We start from the raw sequence: 15,801 nt of genomic DNA, 5'->3' as shown, positions 1-15,801 counted from the left end.
AGAGACACTAATACATACTTTATGAAGAGATACTAGTACATATTATACGAAGAGACACTAATACATACTATACGAAGAAACACTAGTACATACTATATGAAGAGATACTACTACATACTATATGAAGTTATACTTCTACACACTCATGGACTAACCATCCTACACTTGGTTTCTCGCAACAGAAGGTGCGTTCATCTTCGGATGTTCTTGGTTGTACTGTTCGTCGAGTTACCACACCGTGTTTATCCTATACAAATGGATACATTCATAAGGATTATACTATTTTCCTTATTACCTCTACTTTGTGACACATTCATATAAATGATGAGGTAAGATATATTTTGATATAAATATATTATTTTCCTTATTACCTTTATTTTGTGATACATATACATAAACGACGAGGTAGACTATATTTTTATAATAATAGTTATACAGGGGAAAAACCATCATTTTTACAATGATATATACTTTCAAAATAGTCGGGTCTTAGTAGAAGACTACTTTTTATACTAGTAGGTAATATGAGATTTTCTAGGGTTTTCATACTTATACAAACTTTTCCTCAAAACAACTACAAGTCTTTCATCACAAGCTTTTGCAAATCAATGACACTAAAATACTTACGAATTCACCAGCATTATGCTGATACTTGCTTTCAAAATAACTTGTATTCTCAGGTCACCAGTAGACAACTACGATGACCAGGTTTTGTGAATACAGAGCAGTCAAGACTCGTCTTTTATTTTAATTATTCATTATGTTGTTTTATTCTATGAAAGAACACACTTGTATTTAAAACTATACTATTAATGCAAGCGTATAGCGTAGGGACCTCTTTTGAAACATATTTTATCTTTTGGGTAAAAAAAATTACCTGATATATGGGTGTTACAAACTTAACGTATTTTGGTTAAGCAATGAAAGTTTAGGATTTTATGCTGATTAAAAAAAGATTTTAAAAGTTTAAATTTATTGTAATTTTTGGGACGTAACAAGTTGGAGCTCGGGTGCGTTCTCGTTGCGACTCACGTATGACTTGAGATGAGTTCCTCAATACATTACCTTGATGTATTATATCTTGCTTAGTTCATATGTGTGTTATTAGGATATGTATGATTAGTACTAGTATGTAAGGTTTATCTGATTGTTTATGATATGTTGGGATGAAGGCCATAAGGATAAGTGGGTTGACCGAAGGGATATGTGCTGAGTCATGGGGCCGAAGGCGGTGACGTCGAGTCCGTGGACCAAAGGTAGTAATACCAAGTCCTTATGGTATGCTTGTTTATTGATTTGTTATTGAACTTGCATACGTTGTATGAATGTGTTTGCTTTTAGGTGAAGTATGGTTGTATTATTACTTGTTGGCATGATAGATGTACCTGAATTATAGGAGTAAGATATTTTACCTCAATGTTATGCTGTGTTGGAATTCACTAAACTCCATGCTTACCCTTTCCCTTTTAAACAACTGTTTCAGGAGTTGCAGGTACAAGTAACAGAAAAGGCAAGGTTTGACTGTACATGTGGCATGATTGGAAGATTTTGATCCTTGTCTTGAAAACTACTTATTGTTTTTATTTTCGATGTTAGTTTTGGTTTGCGAAACTAAATGAAAGTTGTTCGATGATTTATTTATGTTTTAGCTTAACGTATTTTGGGTAAGTAATGAAAATTTAGGATTTTATTATGAATAAATAAAGTTTTTAAAAGTTTAAATTTATTGTAAAATTTAGGATGTTATAGCGGAACTTCGACGCTTGCTTCTTTTCCTTAAAGTTATCCGTATGAAACCTTGATCCAGAGCTTCGCTAACACGATTACAAAACGAGAAATTGAATCACGAGGGACCGAGATCTCGAGAAGAAGATAGATTCTTGAAAGTAAAAAGTACAAGGAAGAAGTGACAGGTGTCCCTCTATGTATAGGACTGGAATTACACTGGACGCGCAACACCCATAGATGTTCTCGTCACACCCATGCAGGAGACCTGCTCCTTCGACATTAATGCACCTAGGTAGCATTTAATCTAGGTATTTGGGGTTGGCAACATTATGTGTGGCCAACTGGTTTTTAATTTGTCAGTATCATGTTATTTTCTCGATAACTTTAAAAATTCATAAGTTTATCATATGATTTCCGATTTCAACATTCTTTATATCAACAGGTTCATAATTCCTTCTACAACTTTCATGATTAACAAATTGGTTAAACGTAATAGATTTTTACTAAATATTTTAAAGACTAAAGCTTATTCTTTAATAATCTTAAAGTGAAATCAGAATGTTACTCATCGATGTTATATCTCTTAATAAGACAATATTATATAGGGCATTACAAGTAGCCTAACAAGGTTATAAACAATCAGCCGAATACATGAGGGTTATACATACTAAATACATACACTCATGTTATCTCCATCAATTAGCAACGACTTAAAAACATTTTATAGACCTATATAATTAATTCGTGTAGAGAGTGCTAGAGTGAATTTTAATTTAATTTTAAATGTTTTGTCCAATATATATGTTATCCATATGTTTAATAACTAAAATCCAAATGTAATTATCTGAATAACAGAAATTCTTTCAGTTGTTGAATCGATAGTATATTTGATTATGATCCATAGTGGTCCTCCGAATAAGCTTCCAATTAACCTCAAGAAGAGGTTAGAGGTTTGGTACTTCAAATAATGTGGCCTGAATTCATTATGTACAATAGCACATTCACATGGATCGTTGATATATCCGTAAGTCACATAAAAAGATCGATGAGTTTACATAAAGAGATCACCTACACAATGATTGCTGCCATTAATGTCACCGTGGTTGAGGTATATAGTTCAATAGTGATTACAAACTTAATTTGCTACACCACATACAACTTTTCAAATGAGAATAACCGAGATTAATGATTTTAATTGCTAATTAGCCACACCTAAGTGCTATTCAAAAGATGAACAATCTAACTGATTTTGATGCTTGTAAAATCTTAAGCCCATTTCGCCATTACAGACATCCCTCCAGCTCCAAGAAACACTGCAACATACGACTTAATCTGGAGCTTAATGCTCCCTTGTAGCTTCGGACCCATAAAATCAGACGCAAGAAGATCCACCAAAGCCATGTAGATGAGGAGACCAGCTGAGGAAGCATTAAGCAGCCCCACAACGATTAATGAGCTTGGGCTATTCTCTTTGTATGTATTCGACAACCCGATCCCCAATGCAATCCCAAAAGGAGTCGTCATTGAGAAGAAAAATACCATTACGAGTTTCTTCATCGTTTTGTATTCGGCCTAGTTAAGCGTGAATTATCATAAATATATTTAGTTATGAAAATTTATATAGTAAGAGGGTTGAAAGATTTATGGACCTGAAGGATGCAACCACCAAGGCCCATGCCTTCAAACAGCTGGTGGAAACAAAGGGCTACAACCAATGGTTTGATGGTGCAAATGTCATTCGAAGCTCCAACACCTAACCCGATTATTATCGAGTGGACCACTATTCCAAGCTCGAGTACCTATATCCATGAATTCAAAAATAGAAATATTCTAAATTTGGTATAGAGAACAAATCGTAAAATATAGTAGCATATTTTTCTTAAGAACGTGTTTTATTTGCTACTATATATAGTAGTAGAATTTGGAAAATGTATGCTACTGTTTACCTATAAGTAATTTACTTACAAGTTTTTAAATTTGTTGTTATTTAACGTGTATAAATAACGTGTTATTGAAAAGGAGTAAAATGTATATGTAACATGAAACTTGTAAGTATTTTGCTATAATTAGTTTCATGTTATATACTGTAAAGGAAATGTAATTAATTAGTAGGCTGTTGTTGTATAACTAAAAATAAATACGTTAACATTATGAGTATAAAAAATATGTTGTCCCTTTTGAAGGATTGATCATAATGAAAGTAGAGTATATAGTTATTCTTCAGAGTTCCCACTTATTAACTTAATCATATTCCTAAGTTAATAAGTGGCACCACTCAGTTCTTGTGGTCATGGAAGTTCGCCTGCAGTGATTCCAGAGCATGAGACAAAGCTTTATGTTTGCAGTGGGGGATTAGTCGGTGCGCGAAAGCTGACCCGAAAACCCTCGTTAGGGAAGTTCCCTTTCCAAAAAAAATATGATCATGGAAGCCACCAGTTGTTGGAAATCGTTCTATCTAATAAGTAGTTCAATTATAAAAACCAGAAAGGAGAACACTCTAGCTACTCTCAACTATGTAATTACGTTAATTTACACCCACACAACAGTAGAAAAAACCAAAATTTTCATTAATATATATTTCTTTAATGTAAAAAAAGAAAAAGGAACAACAACAAAAACTTCAAATAAAAAAAAAAGCAATGAAAGGGGAATTAACGATGGCAAGATTCGAATGTGCATGAGAAATAATACTAACCATGGCAACAACGCGATACCGTAGCAGTTGTGTTCCGATTGAGCCCCTTTGACCATGCTGGTGGTGTCCATGGAAATGTCCACCGCCACTCTCCACCACCGGCATCTCATGGTCTCCGGCAACCACCACCTTATCAGCTTCGGCCGAGACTGAGTTATTCGTCTTAGTATACATACTGGTAGCCATGGAATCCACCATGAGTGTGAAAATCGCAGACAACATAGCAACAAACCCCGTGAACGGGAACTTGTGCCATGGGTTCTCAGCCAAGCAACTGGACCTCAACATGCCGAAAGAATCCGGCAAGACGTGCATGAATCCGGTGGCCAGAATAATGCCGGAGGCGAAAGCTTTGATGATAATGAAAAGGCTTCGGTCAGGGCTGAGGGCGGGAACAGCGCGGGTGACAAGAGGGAGAGAGACTCCGATGATGCTGGTGATGAGAATTGAAGCAATGCCAATGAGTTTTAATGGCAGAGCTTTGGTTTTATTGTTGCAGGAGGTGTTGGTTTCTTCGTTGCACTGAGCTAGGGTTCCGGTGGAGAAGAAAGATGTGAGGAAGAAGATGATAGAGACTAGTTTTAGAATGTTGGTGTTGTAGGCTGCCATGGCTACTTTCTTAATGTGCTTGGGTCTCTTTGAGGTTTCAATATCATATATAGAAACTGGAATAGTACTTCATTATTGTTACAATATTATCATAAATATTTGTTTAGGGCAGATCCAACCCAAACCGGCAAAACAGCAATATGAGATTAAGCTCCAAACGCGCACGGCATCCAACACACCAAAATGGTGTCTCACTCTTTATCACCGGCAAAATGGTGATAAAGCAATCCAGAGGGATATTTTTTTTTACCCACCAAAATCTAAATTTTTGTGTATATTCCTTAGAAAAATCATATATTTTTTCGTTTTTATGTTTGAAACTTAAACTTGTATTTTTTTTCTTAGGAAAACCATAATTTAACAAATTTATTGTTATATCATTAATAGAGCTAGTTATCGACAAGTATATTGAATTTCTTTTATAAAAGACTTACATTTTGTCTCTTTTTTTTCTGCAGTTTTATACCTAATTTTTATTTTCAAAATAACTTCAACTTTAACATATTTACTGATATCTATATCCATGGATTCTTATTCATGTTTATTAGTTACATATATTAACTTACTCAGTAGCCCTTTAGGCTCTTATTCCTTTGTATATTGGGGCCATATGTTGTATGTATATTCGGGCCATATGTTGTATGTGTGTATATATATCTCTTGTATATTAATAGAATGACAATGATTCATTCTCGCTCATATTGTATCATAGCGGTTTTAAAATGAAAATCCTTGATTTCTCTCTTCTTCCCGCTCCATTCTCTCCATTCTCTATTTGTTCCTTTTGTAGCCAACCCTAGTTCATCCGTCTTCTTCCCCTTTCCACCACGATTATTGGTAAAGACACCACTGGAAATCCTTTCAGCATTGCCAACATCCACACATACGTACCACATACTCTCAACTTTGAAGAACTCAATTACGATGCATGACACAATTTGTTTTAAGCTTGTTGTATCAGCTTTGATGTTCACCACCATCTCACAAAAACAACCGCCTCTCAACCCTCCGTGAAATGGAATAAACTTGATTCCCTTGTCAAGCTTTGGTTGTACGGTACAATCAAAACATACCTACTCTAAATGGTTATGAAGAAAGGTGCCTTTGCACACAAAATTTGGCTTAGTCTCGAAAACCTCTTCCGAGACAACAAGGATGTTTGTGGTATTCAACTAGATCAAGAACTCCGTTCCATTGAAATTGGTGACATGATGGTCACCGAATACTTTAAGAAGATCAAATTCATCTTTGATATCCTTGCTAATATCGAGCAACCGGTTTCGTAAAAGAACTTGGTGACTTATATGCTTAACGACCTTAGGGATAAGTTCGATCAAGCTTCAAGCCCAATCCATGCTTTTACTTGAAGAAAACCTCCTTGCTCGCTGTAACAACCCAAAATTCAAGACCAAAAATTTATTTTAATAAAACATTACTTTAAGCAAGTCATCATTCCAAAACAATATCAGAGTATTAATTTTCAAAACACATGTTCATTATCAAATTAAACATTCCCAGGCTGTCTAATCTATGGTGTGTGTCATGCGATCACCCCGAGCTCTTCCCTCCGCTAATTGAAGTACCTGAAACCAAAACTGAAAACTGTAAGCACGAAACTTAGTGAGTTCCCCACCCTACCACATACCATGCATAACCACATACTGCACATACTGGGTCACACCCGCTATCTTGGGCCTCGCCCGCTATAACGGCCCCGCCTGGCTTCGAGCCCCGCTCAGATACAGATCTGTTTCACTTAGGCCTCGCCTGTCACAGGTCCTCGCCAGCCAACAAATAATAACACATAAACATATCACAACACATAAGCTAAACTCATACGACTGATCTTGTCCTAAGGCCTCGCCCCTGTCCTGCTACTGATGAGCCATGGAACCCCGTCCACGCTCCTACTGGTAGTGAGATACGGGCCCAACCCACTCTCACTCCTTCCCTAACTTGGGCCTCGCCCCTGTTCTGCTACTAATGAGATATGGAACCCCATCCACACTCTGCTGTTGGTGAGATACGGGACCTCGCCCACACTCACCTCCCTACTAGGCAATACATGCATCACACAAACAAGTATAAACTATCATGTAAACAAATCCTTGGGCACCCGCCCGCTATTAATGGACCTCATCCGGAATATCATACTAGCATATTGTGCCTAGGGCTAACCCCTGGGCCTTCTACTCATAACTACATGGGCCGACATTGTGGCCTTAGACCCATTCACATAAAGGAAAACTCACCTGTACTGGCTGAACTTGCTGATGATCTCATTAGCTGCTGCCCGACAACTTACTGAACTCCCGCTCCCTTTGCTCCCCGAACTACCAATATCAAAGCAACACTGAGCCTAACTGACCCCCGAAAGACAACCAAGTTAACTCAGGTCAAAGTTAAAGTCCTGGTCAAATTCAACCTTCCAGGTCAACCCTACTCGCCGAGTCACCCTACTAACTCGCCGAGTTCATATGTTTAGAGTCCTTCCATTCGCTTCTCGACTCGCCGAGTCAGTCCATGACTTGTCGAGTCTACCGATTTATGAGTCCTGACCTGTCTAACTCACCGAGTCTCCACTCAACTCACTGATTTGAGTCTCAACTCGAAGGGTTTGGGGTTTCGCAACCTGACTCGCCGAGTACAAGGCAATTTTCATGTGACTCGGCGATTTGTTCATCCCGCTCGTCGAGTTGCTCCTGCTCTTCATGCTACTCGCCGAGTCCACTCAAAGGACTCGCCGAGTCCATTCAGATCTCCTTACATGCAGAGGACTTTTGAGTCATGCATGGACTCCAAACTGTAGATCTACCCTTCCCAAGCCTATTCCTCACGTAAATTTGCAAACTTTACGTGTAGAGAAGGAGATTTAGGCAAAATACACCATAAACTAGGGTTTAAGGCAAAGAGGCTCCATAATCAACTCAAGGGCTGATACTTTATGCTTCTCAAGACCATAATATGCTTAGATCTGAAGTAGCAACTTCAGATCTGGCTTCTAACTCAAAAGAGGTAACTAATCATGGCTAAAAAACCCCCAAAACTCACAACCATACTAGATCTAAAGGAGAGAACGATTTAATACCTTCAATAACTCAGAAAGCTTCCCCAAATCTTTAGATCTAAGGCCAATCCTTGAAGCTTCAATGATTCCCCTTCTTCTTCTTCCTTCAAATCACCCAAAAATGGCTTGGAAGCATGAATGAGCAACAATGGGGCTTAGGGTTCGATGTTCTGGGTGAAAGAGGCAGTAAAGGAACCCTAGGGGAGAGAATGAGACGTTTAAATAGGCTTCAAGTCCCGATTTTAGGGTTTTCCTCACACAGACCAGACTCGCCGAGTCCTCTTGGCCGACTCGCCGAGTCGACCACTTACTCCTCGACCCAGATCCCGCTCGGACTCGCCGAGTTCCTCCTTGGACTCGCCGAGTCGCCCTTTAAAATTAGGGTTTTATTTCCTTTCTTGGCCTTCTAGACTTTGGGTGTTACACTCGCTCTCGTACCATTCATGGAACTCATCGAAATAATGCTTATGACCCGAAAACCCTCTATATCAAACCCAGAGATCAGCCTTGTAATGCCAACTCCTTACAAAACGATATCTATAACAATTCTCAATGTGACAGCAATGACCAAAATGAAAATTGTGGTGACGGTGATGACCGAAATAACCGTCATGGAGGTAGCCATTTTGATTGTCGTGGAAGTGGGGGAGAGACGTCGTTAATTTGTTCCCATACATCCTCCAAATCCTCTTGATTCATGGTATCCACGGGTTATATCTACACCTTGGCTGACTACTTTTATGCCTTGGATCCAATCTACCTATCAAGGGTGGCTTACAACAACACAACAACAGTGTGCCTTAAGCCATCACCACCTCCAACAACAATCTTCCCATCAACCTGCTGCCTTCCATGCTACTTGGTCCAATTCAAAAACCACTAATCAACCTACCTCGATTCCTAAAGCATTTCAAACCACCAACCTCCAATTCCCAATAAACTTCAGTTGGTTTATGGATACATGTTCAACAAGCTATCACTTGGCAGGCACGAGCAATCTACAAACCATCAGTTGGTTTATGAACCTTAAATTCTCATTTTTTTTATTTTATAAAGTTGTGAACTCTCCTTTTGATTTAATATACTCTAATGTTTGGACATCACTACTTCATAGCCTTAGTGGTCTCAAGTATTATGTTACATTTTTAGATTAATATTCTGATTTTCTATGGGTATACCCTCTTTGGAGAAAATGTGACACCATCTCAAAATTTATACATTTTCAATCATTTGTTTGTAACCAATTTAACCATGACAATCGTGCTTTCCAATGTGACCATGGGGTAGAATTTTACAATGATGCACTTCATAACATATTTGACAAAAATGGTATACATATATGTTTCTCTTGCCCGAAGACATCTCAACAAAATGGAAAATATGAATGCATGATTCACACCATAAACAACCTCGTTCGATCTCTTCTTTTTCAATCCAATCTTCCACCTATATATTGGGTCGAAGCTCTCCACATAGCAACTCACATTCTAAACCGTATGCCCTCCAAATCCATTAACAACGATACCTCATAATCCAAACTCTACAAAAAACAGTCAACCTATGATCATTTATGCATTTTTGGATGTTTACGTTACCCATATCTCCACACTCCACACAAACTTGTTCCAAGATCCACTCAATGTGTTTTCCTTTGATATCTCGACAACCACGGTGGTTTCCGATATTTGGATCTCTACCACAAAAAGATAATCATATATCGACACATCACATTCGATGAGAATGTAATTCCTTTCCCCTATATGACACCAAACTCACCTCCCTCATATGGTTTTCTTGACACATATATCAACCCCATCACCTCTCACCTCCTTCAATAAAAACTCTTTCTACCGTTAATCCCGACACCCCCACGACATCACTTACAGCCAACGCTCCCACTTCCACTACCGACGCATCCACTCCGCCCACCTCTCCTCCTCTGAAAACCCCCTCATTGACTATCCTCCCTTTTTTGGTAGTCTCCTCATTAACTAATCCCCCCCAACAATTCAACCCTACTTTCTGCTCCTCTACCCACTCACACAATTTCTACTCAATCTCGTTCTGGAATTGTAAAACCCGTTAACCGCCTAAAGCTTCACACTTCCGCCTTATCTCCTATACCTATAACACACCTTCAAGCTCTAAAAGACCCACATTAGAATTCTTCCATGAATGATGAATATAATGTGCTAGTAAAAATGACATATAGGTTCTCGTCCTTGCTCGCTAGGTGTTAATGTTGTTTTTTCCATGTGGCTATTCAAACATAAATCTAATGTTTACTGTTCTCTTAGCATGTACAAAGAAAGAGTAGTGGAAAATAGAAAAAGTCAACAATGGGGGATTGAATGTGAGAAAACATGTATTCATGTTGTAAATCATGCTAGCATACACATCGTTCTCAATTTTGCGATTTCCTAAAACTGGCGTATTCATCAACTAGACATGAAAAATACCTTTTTACACGAGCACTTATCCGAGGCTGTCTACATGCATCAGCCATTTGGTTACACTGACCCCCACTAATAAACCATGTCTATTTAATGCTTGTGTTTCTGGGCTTGTCATTAATAGCAATGTATTAGTCTACGTTAACCATTATAACCCATTTTGAAATAATAAGAATGTATTATTTGAGTATTATATATTTTGTGCTTAGTTGTGTGGCTTAAATGAATTAAGAAGAAAAATAAGCGTCAAAATAAAATAGTAGATAAAGCCGATATCTTTGAATAATGTTTTAGTAGTTGAAACGAGGTTTCCGAATATATAAAGAATGCCGAAATCCGAGTTATAACAAAGAAGTTATGATCTGTCGAAGTTCCGCGACAGAATCGGCATGACGTTGAATGACGTAAAATACGAATTTAATATAGAGTGATATCTAGCCTTATTAATCTCAACTAAAGTTGAAGAGTTCGTTAAACCGAGTGCGTGCATAAGAAGAACGCCAAAATCTGAGTTCATATGAGGAAGTTATGATTTTCTAAAGTTTCGACTTAGCAGTATGCAACCCGAATACTCGATTTGATATCGAGCGGTTTTTAGCCGAAACAATCTAAACGAGAATCGAAGATCTCGTTAATAGTAGTGAAACGATAAAAAGATAGGCGAAAACGGACGTCGGATGAAGAAGTTATGAATTTATAACGGAGTTTTCCTGTCTCGGCCTACTAAAAAAATAATATATAAGTAATATATTTATAATATATTAAAAATAAAGTCAAAATTAGCCAACGGAGTCTAAACGAGAGTTGTAGATCATAATCTCACCTACGCGTCGATATAAAGAACGTCGAAACGGAGTTCGTATGCGAAAGTTATGAATTTCTGAAGTCCGGGGCGCAGAACCCCAAAACTGTCAGATACCACGATGTGGCAAGTCATATGACACCTCCTGGAGTCCCCCAGACGCAACTTGCGATGACGCATGCAGTGAAATCCAAGCCCACGATGTGGAAAAAGGTGTCAGGATGTGGCAAGGGCAAATTTTTCCCTATAAACAGATTTGAAGGGCCAGCCGTTTAGGGTTGCTATTTTCTCTCCTCTCTCTCCCGTTTTACCTCGATTTACGTGCAAGCGAGTCCCGAAGCCCGAAGATCCCGAGAAGAAAAGAGTTTTCGAGCCGAAGCTCTGCCCGCGAGGAGCCCGGTTTATGTGAAGATCTTCCAGATCTACCGAAGATTACTACTTCTACAAGTCGTAGTGTTGTCCAATCATCTTCTAATCCAGTGAGTGTGTAGTTACTTTCTTCTAACGCATAATTATGAAGTATTTTATACAAAATAAGTGTTATGTGAATAATTTGTTGTTATATGTGTGAATGTATATTCACTTTCTTCAATCTCATAGATATGATTTATTCTCTATGAAATACATGTTATGTGTATGTGTCTCATCTGTTGTTTGGAATATGTATTGAATGAGAATGTTATACAGGTTTTAAACTATGTATAAAAATATATATTTTTATCTACTAATATGTTGGGTAGAACATGGGTAGATAGTTGATGTGTGATAAGCAGATGAGAGGCATTGATGTTGTTTTTGATTCAGTCATCTAGCGGAGTTTAAATGACGACCACAGACTTTTTTAGACAGCCCTGTGGAACGCTAGCAGGTTCGCCACCTGTAAGTGTTAATGAACTTGGGTGCTCATTCGTTGTACTCCATCCCCCTCATGGTTGCCTTATTTGACATATATTGCTGGGAAACCCCCGAAGCATGTGTTGTCGCCCTGATGAAATATTCTTAGACTAGGTCCCTTGTGTTAGTTATTTTAGGGACGTAAAGTGAGAATAATAGGAATGGGTAATTGGGTTGTTGTTGGTTGATGAAAATTAATTTAATTATTTATTGTGGGTTGAAAAACCTATATGCTCACCAGGCTCCCAAGCTTGACCCACTCAATTTATTTGTATTACAGGAAGTGATGCAATGGCATAAGATGGATGAATCATCAAGTTGTTTTGTTTACAAGTTTGTATATGTATATATTTGTTGAATGACTTGTAATTTTATCGTTTATGTTTTATGGTCTGTATCGGAACATGACATCCCGAGTTTTGATTATATAATGAAAATACATTTCTTTATGAAATGCTTTGGTAAATATTATTTTATCACGTTTTGTTTTTTGGGAACAAATTCCGCAACTCTTTTAAATCAAAAGGATTTACTCTGAAATTATTCTAAAAGCATAAATGAAACCGGTCTTTTCTGGCCGTGATTTTGGGGATGTCACAGTCTATCACCTTTAAAAATCCCTATACGGCTTTAAGCAAGCCCTCAAGCACTTGGTTTTACTAATTTGTCAGTCATGTTATTCTCTTTGAGTTCCATCATAGCAAATCTAATTCATTTCTCTTTGTTCTTAAAAAAGGAGACCACCTGACATATTTAATTATATATGTGGATGACATTATCCTCGTAACCTACACCACTTGCCTTCTTCAACAACTTATTTCTCTTCTCAGTGCAGAATTATCTATGATAGATCTTGGCACATTGAACTATTTTCTAGGAACTTCTGTCACTCAATCCACCACAGGCATGTTTCTCTCCCAACAAAAGTATGCTCATGAGATTCTCAAGAGTGGTCACATGTCCAACTCTAATCCATTTCACACACCAGATGATCCGGCTTTGATCCAACATCAAAGCTATCTACTGGAGGGAAGCCAACTTCAGACCCAACTTTGTATTGTAATCCTAGAGAACTTCGTTTCCCTCTTCGATTTGATACCTCGGTGTGATGCGAAAATATTAGTTCTATTGACATGATGGCCAATCTAGTTCAACATCAACAGACTAAGAACATTGAGTTTGACATTTATTTTGTTTGGGATAAAGTCTTCATTGGCAATGTTCAAGTTATCCATGTCCCATATCGATATCAATATGCATACATTTTCATCAAAGGACTACCGTTCCTACTGTCCTCCAATTTTAGATCCATCTTGAGTATCTATTAGCCTCCTGCTTAAACTTCAGGGGTATATTATTCTAAATATATTAACTTATTGTGTAGCCATTTATGTTGGATTAGGTGTCTAAGCCCATAACTATATATGATATGTACTTCACCCGGTTGTATCATGGTCCTTTTGGGTTGCCTTCACCAGAGCAAATTGACTGGATGAATAATGGAGAAAGAGGTTATTATGGTTTACTAATATATTATATGAATAATATATTAAAATAGAAATCATATTATTTAATTAAAATTGGTCAAGAGTTAATTTTGTGGTCAAGAGAGGTTAATTGAATTAAAGGGACTAAAGTTGTAATTATAAGATAATTGCATAATGGGCTGAGGAACCCTTTGGAAAGGGTTGGATGAAATCTTATGGGAGCCCATAAGAATTTCATCTGAGGGCTAGGGTTCTGAAAGATTCTTATGGCTGCTTAGAGCCTAAGCAACCGCATGAGGTCTTTGACTGAAACCCTAATTCTTCAACTATATAAATACCCCTTTGGCATCCTAAAACTGGCCACTTGAACCCTAAGGATCATGAGCTGTTTTTGAGCCTCATTCCTCTCTCTCCAAGATCATTTAAATGCTTTGGTGTTTGTGACTCACTAGAGGCATCACATTTGAGGTGCTAGGTTCTTAAAAGCTCAAGATCAACAAGCAACAATCAAAGGTAACTTTCTAACTTGTTTATTAGTTGTTAATTTCGATGTTGGTATGCTAGTTCTAGGGTTTAAGAGCTTTGGATGATTATTGCATGTACAAATACAAAAACCTAGATCCAAAGCTTTAGGGGTTGCATGTGCACCATAGGATTAATGTTTTGCTCATAACCTAACAGTTGTATCAGAGCCTAGGTCATTTTTCTTTTGTATTTAACGCATTGTTAAATTGTTCAAGGTTGAAAAATAGCAAAAATCTTGCTTCGACCTGATGAACTCGTCGAGTCACCTGATGGACTCGATGAGTTAGGGCAACTTGACGAGTCCATTCTGTGACTCGGCGAATCAAGTCGTCTAGTGACTGATTTTTCAGGATTTTGACTGAAATTGAATTAGGATAATTACCAAACTCATTTGTGGCTGATAAAATCTGATTTTTTTCAATAAAGTTATGATTATCCTAATGCAATTCAAACATAATTATCATAAATAAGATAATTACTTGTTTTATATGATAAAGATTAATTATTTGTATTTTGATTTGAATTATCTTGTCAAGAAAATAGATTAGGTCAAATTATGTGATAAAGATTAATAATATGATGAATTAATTATTTTTCAAATTTGATCTAAAAGATGTTTTAAAAAGTTTCAAAACTCGTCCTCAAGTTTTGGGATTTAAAATTTAATTAAAAGTTTTAATTTTGAAATATTTAAATCCTAAACCCTAGAATTTTACAAGTTTAAAATTCAACTCTTATACTATTATAATATTATAAGATTAATAATTATATATATATATATATATATATATATATATATATATATATATATATATATATATATATATATATATATAAAAGATAAGCTAGTCTTACCGTTAGTAGGCCTCATTCACAAAGTCGATCTATAAGGGAGTATAAGGTTACTACCTATAAAATGGTGGTTTAATGGGTTTCCTCTCTCACCCACCGCTTCCTTGATTGGTGGAGGGTCGTTAGCTGAATGGGTAGGATAGAGCAAATAATTTCTAATTAATAAGTTCATGATCTATAAAGTAAGTAAATGTTTTTATAAAATTCCCAATCTTAGTTACTTTAGGAAAAATGTGAAATAATGCTATTCCATGAACTTACACTTTACACCCTGCCAAGTCGTTAGTGGAGCGTGTGTAGTTAACCGACGGATTAATTTAGGACTACCAAAGGTGGAAAAGGGTAGCTCGATGTTTATCATAGATCAATGGAGTGTGTGTGGCTAACCGACACATTGATTATGTGGTAAATGACATCGAGAGTACAAAGGACATTTGCAAGGTTATTCATACCTTATTTGTGATCCTCGGTATCGCAGTCACAAACTTGAAGGACATATCATGATTTAAACATGTCATTGAAATTTTCAATGAATCTCAAAAGAATCTAGGAATTTCAATTCATTTAAAACTTAATTGTCTTTTTTGTTTTTCATGGTGGAAATTGGTAAATCGTCATTACCTATCTTCAAATTATATGCAATTAGATTACAGCATCCCTCTTCTAAATTGTAGATAATTATGTTCGGT

The 15,801-nt window shown here is 37.0% G+C and overlaps 1 protein-coding gene across 2 annotated transcripts; it reads right to left on the bottom strand.

Annotated features, from left to right (window-relative positions):
• Window positions 1-2,723: 2,723 nt before the first annotated feature.
• LOC145011052 (putative zinc transporter 10) lies at window positions 2,724-5,173 on the bottom strand. 2 transcript variants are annotated; one of them, XM_078969674.1, is made up of 3 exons: window positions 4,424-5,173; window positions 3,378-3,527; window positions 2,724-3,279 (listed from the first exon to the last, which is right to left on the bottom strand). In XM_078969674.1, exons 1-3 carry the CDS (start codon window positions 5,030-5,032, stop codon window positions 2,995-2,997), a joined length of 1,044 nt encoding a protein of 347 aa, XP_078825800.1. In that variant the 5' UTR covers window positions 5,033-5,173; the 3' UTR covers window positions 2,724-2,994. The 2 variants fall into 2 exon arrangements, with proteins under 2 accessions (XP_078825800.1, XP_078825799.1); XM_078969673.1 differs by having other exon boundaries at window positions 2,725-3,300; window positions 4,424-5,170.
• Between the last annotated feature and the right edge of the window lie 10,628 nt (window positions 5,174-15,801).

The sequence above is a fragment of the Lactuca saligna genome, chromosome 8, assembly GCF_052625555.1.
Source record: "Lactuca saligna cultivar CGN05327 chromosome 8, ASM5262555v1, whole genome shotgun sequence".
In the NCBI taxonomy this organism is placed as follows: domain Eukaryota; kingdom Viridiplantae; phylum Streptophyta; class Magnoliopsida; order Asterales; family Asteraceae; genus Lactuca; species Lactuca saligna.
Note: the sequence above shows the minus strand (reverse complement) of the source record. Positions and strands in the feature narration are given on the sequence as shown.